This window comes from Vigna unguiculata, chromosome 5 (genome assembly GCF_037176805.1).
Source record: "Vigna unguiculata cultivar grain cowpea cultivar isolate G323 ecotype 2 chromosome 5, ASM3717680v1, whole genome shotgun sequence".
In the NCBI taxonomy this organism is placed as follows: Eukaryota; Viridiplantae; Streptophyta; class Magnoliopsida; order Fabales; family Fabaceae; genus Vigna; species Vigna unguiculata.
This window is the reverse complement of record NC_140796.1, coordinates 52,499,313-52,506,692: the sequence shown is the minus strand read 5'-3', so window position 1 is coordinate 52,506,692 and position 7,380 is coordinate 52,499,313. Positions and strand designations below refer to the sequence as shown.

At 26.4% G+C, this 7,380-nt stretch overlaps 1 protein-coding gene across 2 annotated transcripts; it reads left to right on the top strand.

Annotated features, from left to right (window-relative positions):
- Positions 1-305: 305 nt before the first annotated feature.
- On the top strand, positions 306-5,831 carry LOC114184774 (polyadenylate-binding protein RBP47-like). 2 transcript variants are annotated; one of them, XM_028072084.2, is made up of 4 exons: positions 306-574; positions 701-831; positions 1,010-1,106; positions 5,652-5,831. In XM_028072084.2, exons 1-4 carry the CDS (start codon positions 392-394, stop codon positions 5,724-5,726), a joined length of 486 nt encoding a protein of 161 aa, XP_027927885.2. In that variant the 5' UTR covers positions 306-391; the 3' UTR covers positions 5,727-5,831. The 2 variants fall into 2 exon arrangements, with proteins under 2 accessions (XP_027927885.2, XP_085529782.1); XM_085673656.1 differs by lacking the exon at positions 5,652-5,831 and having other exon boundaries at positions 307-574; positions 1,010-1,412.
- The last annotated feature ends 1,549 nt before the right edge of the window (positions 5,832-7,380 follow it).

Here is a 7,380-nt window from a genome sequence, read left to right as displayed (position 1 = left end):
TATATTACACATTTTTTTATTAATTTATGGATAATACATATTGAGTTTCTGATAAATGATCTATGATGAGTTATTGAGAGGTCTCTGATCTCGATAAAAATATAAAATTAATATTCCATTTCTCAATTTTAAGACGACTACCAACATATACATTCTAAAATAACCTCCTACTAGAAAAAGAGCACTATCATCTCACACTACGTATATTTCCATATTCTGTTATTATATTACGAACTGCTCTTATTATTTAGAAATAATTTATTATATTATTGGTTTGATGTTTCTGATAATCTATTTTATATTTATAATCTAACACACGTATCCCAACACGGGCCGCTGCAAGGCTAACACATGCGTGAAATTCTCCGACGAGAACGAACGCAACCGCGCCATGACCGAGATGAACGGGGTTTATTGCTCCACCAGAGCCATGCGCATTAGCGCCGCCACGCCCAAGAAAACCACCGCTGGTTACGCCGCGCCCGCACCTGTCCCCAAACCGGTTTACCAGATTCCGGCGTACACTGCGCCGGTTCAAGCTCAACCTCCGGAGTATGATGCTAATAACACTACCGTGAGTTAGTTATGCAAAAGATGGACCAAAGAATAAAAAATATACACACATGCGTGTTTATATTATGTATGTGTGTGTGATTTTCATTGTCTCGCAATGTTTCACTGACATGATTTCTTTTTGCAGATTTTTGTTGGTAGTTTGGATCTTAATGTGTCTGAGGAGGAACTGAAGCAAAACTTTCTGCAATTTGGAGAAATTGTTTCTGTTAAAATTCCGCCTGGCAAGGGATGTGGCTTTGTTCAATTTGGGACTAGGTTCTCTTATATTTCCCTAGTCTTTTGAACATGTTTTAGTTTGAAAAAATTATTGTCTGTTTTTCTTGTGGCATCAATCTTTATTTATTTGTACTTATTTATTGAATATTGATTGTATTGTATTGTATTACACACTGGTTCTTGTGTTTACCTTTCCTATATCTTGTGTATGCTGCAGGCAATCTGCTGAAGAAGCTATTCAAAAAATGCAGGGAAAGATGATAGACCAACAAGTGGTCAGGATTTCTTGGGGTAGGACCCTAGCTGCTAGACAGGTGATTTTACTTTTAGAAATGACCCCTTTCTTGATAATTTTTTATTTATTTAAAGGTTTTCATGCTGTAGCATGGTGCATTTGTGATTAGAGATGGCAAATAAATTCGTTTCCGTGGGTATTGTCCGAATCCGTTTCCGTTTTGACGGAAAATCCCCGCATTGATTGGGTATGGGTATGGGTAATCCCCGACTTTTTCAGTTGGCTATAGAGATGGGTATGGAGATGTACATATACCTGCCATAATACCTGTCCCCGTCATATTTCCATTCTCGTTTAAATTATTAAAATATTCACAATTAATCAAGTAACCCCTATATATATATATATATTTTATTTTATTTTTCTATTTTTTATTTCTTTTAATTATTTCACTTGTCATGAAACTCATTCTCATCTCCAATATATTTTTTATTTTATCATAACCTTTATGTAGTTATGTTAAAATGATGTATGTTAATAAAAGAAAAATTGTGCCTCACATTTGAATATTTATATTATTTTTTAATATTTTTATTTATTATAAATTTTCCTTTCACATGAGAATGTTTATACTCTCAATTTAAGGTAATATAAAAAAAATTCTTTACTTATTATTATTATTAACTTTTGTTTAATTTGAAGAACTCTTTTGTTTCATTAAAATAATTTTCGTTATTTTTCAACCATTAAGTATATATGTTGATATTTGAAAAGTTTTCTTAGTTCTCTAAGATATTTCTCGTTTTATCATACCTTAGTTGTACATTTGATTTCCTTTGTGTGATATTTTTCGATAGTCTCACAAATTATTTCTAAAACACACATTTGTTAGTTTTTTAATATTTTTATTTATTGTTTTTATTTTCATCATGTAGAATAATATTTCGATATATTCTATCTAATTATTTTTTATTTTATAACTCATTATTAATCATAATGTAATTTTTTCACTTTAAATTTTGTTTGAAGTGGTTAAAATTTTATATATATATATATATATATATATATATATATATATATAATGATATTTAGGAATAGTATATGATAATTCACTACAAGAAAAATATGAAATGGTGACTGATTTAGTTAATAACTCATATCAGTCACTATTTTTCGTCATTGGTGGTAGTAGTTGATTTATTGTCTGAATCAATGACTAAATTAGTGACCGATTCAATGATCGAATCAGTACTTGATTTAGTGACCAATTTAATTACTAATTTATTTGTAATTTAATGACACATTTTTTGGTCACTAATGATATTTCTATTTATTTTTAACCACTTCAAACATAATTTAATAATCAGTTCTCTAAGGTTTTTTTCATTTTATCATACCTTAATTATACATTTGATTTCCTTTGTGCGATTTCTTTCGATAGTCTCTCAAATTATTTCTAAAACACACATTTGTTAGTTTTTTAATATTTTTATTTATTGTTTATTTTCATCATGTAGAATAATATTTCGATATATTCTATCTAATTATTTGTTATTTTATAACTCACTATTAATCATACTGTAACTTTTTTCACTTTAATTGTATAAATAACTTTTATTTACTACAATATAAAAATTTAATGTAATTTCTATGAATATTTTTTTGTCACTATCCTACATATATTGAAGTTCAAAAGATACAAAATCTATGTCAAAATTTTATTATTATGTTTATTATTTGTTCTATGTGTCATTTTGATGAAGTGATGTATTATAACTTTAATTAGTGTATAAAAAAGAGATTCATTATAATTTAAAAAATTGAAGTAAACAAACATTTAAAATATATTTTAATTTGAATATTTGTTTTCCTTTTATTATTTGTTCTTTGTGTCATTTTGATCAAGTGATATATTATAACTTTTATTAGTGTATAAAAAAAAGATTCATTAGAATTTAAAAAATTGAAGTAAACAAACATTTAAAATATATTTTAATTTGAATATTTGTTTTCCTTTTATATTTTTTGAAATATTTTTTAGTTTTATCAACTAAGTTCATCAATGTTGTAGTTTGCAAATTTAATAAATGTTTTGGTTCACATGAAATTTTATTTGGTATTCTAATATAAAATGTAAACAATTATAATTTATTTTAAGGTATTTGGCATCGAAGAAAATCCTCCTAATATTGAATATTTCATAATATTATGTTTTCTTTACCGTAATTTTTTTTCTTTTATAAAAATTAATATTGAAGTAGTTAGAACACGGGTACGGGTATGAGTACGAGATTATACCCGTTACCCGGTGGGGATGGGGATGAGAAAAAAGTTTGATACCCGTTGGGTTTGGGTATGGGGATGGGGATGAATTTTTTATGCGGGGATGGGTATGGGATAGCGAAACCCGTCCTCGCCCCGCCCCGTTGCCATCCCTATTTGTGATCATTATGAATTAGCATTTGTGATACATTATGAATCACAATCTGTATAGTCTTTCAAAATATCTAGGTTGTTAATATGGCACCAACTACATGGTTTTAGACTCTCCGGAACATCTCCTGAACATTTGTGACGGCAGTGGAACTTGATCCAAAAATTTAGGAGGTCAAATTATATTTATTATATATAAATTATTTTTTTAATTAAAAAATAATAATTATTTTACATTATTTTTTTTTTCAAAATAAGCATTCATGATAATAGAATCCTAACAATATAACAATAATATATATGAAATAGTAATATAAAGTTTATCATCAACAATAATATATAAAAAAAAACAAAAGTTTTCTTTAGTCAGGGTACTCCTCCAACTTTTGAAACCTAATAAAAAAACATTCAAAAAGTTAAAATATGTTGTTGACAATCAACTTATTGGCAATTAGAATTCAATGAAAATAAACTCAATTATCTGTAACAATGAAAACATCTAAGTCAGGTCGTTCGTTTGGTTTTTTACTAAAAATATAGCACGGTAAGTAATATGCAACATCTTTTAATAGCGAATACTCTAACCATGAAGAAAATAAGCTAAACCATGTGCACTGAGATCTTCTTGGATGATCATCTTTATCAGACAATGGATAATTTTCTAGATGCATTTGATATGGACTCCGTTTTAGATAAGCTCTTCGTACTTCATCAATTTGATATGGTGGGTATTGCCAATTTTGAAGACGCTTCCCCAGATCACGTTCTAAAGTATTTTCAAATACATAATATGTAACTTTTCATAATATGTAACTTTAGGAACATTAGAGAGTTGTTTTTCGTTTTCTTCAATATTTGGATTGTCATGAAGTTTCTCAATTTTAGATGACGTAGATACATTTTTTCATCTTCATCACAAACCTTCCTCTTGAAAAAAGAATCAATTCTTTTACTTTTTAACATAATTTTTCTAATATAAATTTGTCACCTCTCACCTATTTACAAAAAAAAAAACTATATGAATACTCCAAATTAAATCTTAAAAGCAAGATTCAATATTTTAAGAAAATTAATCTTTTAAATGATTAGCTTTCCTTATAGTAGATTCCTAATCTTGTTCTTGCCTTACACAACTTCAAAGCCTAAAATAACTCTATCTATACAAAGAAGAGTTTGATAAACAATTAAAGCATAATTTTATGATATCTAACAGATAGAGATATGCCTAGAGCATAGGAAAGCTACATACAAAAAGAAAACAAATTGCTTAAAAAAAGGGAAAAGATAAACTTACTCAAAAGAAGAAATTGTTCGTTCCAAAATATTCATTAACTCTTCAATTTTATCATAGTGTAATTTGATTTTGAAAATAATAAAAAATTGATAGTGAAAATTAAGATAGAAATAAAACAAGAGAAAAAGATAGAGACACATAAGAAAGAAACCAAATAAATAAGTATAAGAAATTATAATATAAAAAAACGTAATTTTTAAATTTAAAAAAATTTTTCAAACTAAATTAATATAAATAAAGTAATAATATATAAATAAAATAATAATATATAAATAAAGTAATAATATATAAATATATTTTCTTTTAAAATATATAAAAAGTAAAATAAAATAAAAATAAATTAATATAAATAAAATAATAATATATAAATATTAATTTTTAAATAAATAAAAAATAAAATAGAAAAAAACGGGGTTGGGAGAGGCGTAGCTTTCCTGTCATAACCATCTTCCGCTACTATCTTCCGCTACTGATTTGTGAGATCGTGAAGGTGATATTGGTGATGTGTGAATGCCTGATGTGAGGGACTTTGAGAACTTTTAAATGAACTGGTAGAAAAGAATGAAATAAAAGTTATATTGTAGAAATCATGTGCAGATATTATTACTAAATGGTTAGTTAAAACTGCAAACTGTCATGTAGATCTTATTTGGAAAAGTATTTATTTATTGGGAGGATGACAAATTAGTGTTTCATCAAACGTGTTTATCTTTATGTATGTTTTTTAACAATAGCAACCCCATGAGACAACTATAAGTTCCATTTTAACTAATATAATAATAATAATAATAATAATAATAATAATAATAATAATAATAATAATAATAATAATAATAGAAAAAGACATGTTGTCTCCATCTGACATCCATGTTTGTTCAAATAATTGACTGGTGACAGAGAGAAGCGACCCTTCAATTCTTCACAACAAATGCTAGTGCAATGCAAAATACGAGGAAGGACTGTGATTCTTAGATGCAAAAGTGATATTTAAAACTATTCATTTTATATTAACAAATACTTGTGTCTCCTTTATTTATTGATTATATCATAATATATGCTTTTTTATAGTCGATTATAGTGTATGAAAATACCCGAAGCATTTAAACTTATACAATTTTCAGAATATTTTTTTATACAGATTTCAGAATAACTTAAAAAGTAATTCAAATTTAAACTTCTTTTAATTTTGCCTTAAAAAGTAATTGATTTGATGATAATTGTGGAAATAGTTCATATGTATTTTTCAGCCTCAGACTAAAACAAAGATGTGGAATTAACTTTCAAGCCAATAGGTAAAGGTTAATTAAAATTATGTTAATTAATAGAAAAACTATAGTTTCGTTTAAAGAACCAATATATACACCCGACGTATAACATAAAAATAATATTATAACTCAAACTCTTCTATTCGATATTATTCAGATAAGTGTACTTGAATTAGACATGTGAAACCAAGCATTTATATTGATAGGAACTACTCTATCAAGATGCTCTACTGAACTACCACTCCCAAGATTAATCATTGTTACAATCATAAGAATAATGGAACCATTCTTATGATAGAACCTCCTACTACTCTCACCACCTAACCAGTGGCGAAACTTAGACAAAAAGTTTAGGGGTGCCAAATTCAAATTTGTATATATAAATTATTCTTTTTTAATTAGAAAAAAAAAACTCTTCATTCTTTCCCTTCAAAATAATTACACACGATAATAGAAGAAAAAAATGAATATCATTCACTATCATAGCATAAAATAACCATAAAATAAACACAAAATTTCTAAATTTCTACATTTAGGATTATATTTCTTTGGAGAAAAATATAATTATGGTTTATATCAATTTCATAAAAGAATTCCTAAAATCATAATTAAGATTCATACTAATTTGGAAAACACTTAATTTGGGAGAGATCATCTGAAAATGTGTTATTCAATCTCTCTCTAAGAGATAATGTGAAAATGTGTTTTTTAACATCCTTGTTCTTTAATATCTCTTTCTCAATTTATCTCTTTGTCTTTCTTTTCCTTACACTTTCTTGATGGTTTATCTTATAACTAGAAATAGAACATTAATTTCTTACATTAACAAAGTCTTTATCAAGTTAATTTTTATTTTATCTTTATTTTATTTTTTATTATAATTTTTCATAATATAAACTTAATTCAAAAAAAAATTAAATTTTTTTTAAAAATAATTTTAAATATATATATATATATATATATATAATAATTTTAAATATATATAACAATTAAAATAAAAAATTTTGGGAGAGCCTTGGCTCCCCTTAGTCATAACCAAGGTTCGCTCTTGCACCTAACTATTCTCTTTTATATGAGTATGAATGAATAGCTAGTAAAGTCCACATGAGTATAAATAGCTAGTAACAGGATAACCTCACAAAATAGAATGGTCCTAATTAAGACACACCCTAATAAATACACCTCATCAATAGAATTTCCTCCCCAAAAATACCTTACAACAACTCAAAACATATCTTTATATCATAATATAAACCAATCATATACTTTACTTTACAAATTCACAACATTCAAAGAAAGCAAAACAACCAAAATAAAACCAACAAAACACGGCATTTAGAATTTAATGATCATGTTACAAA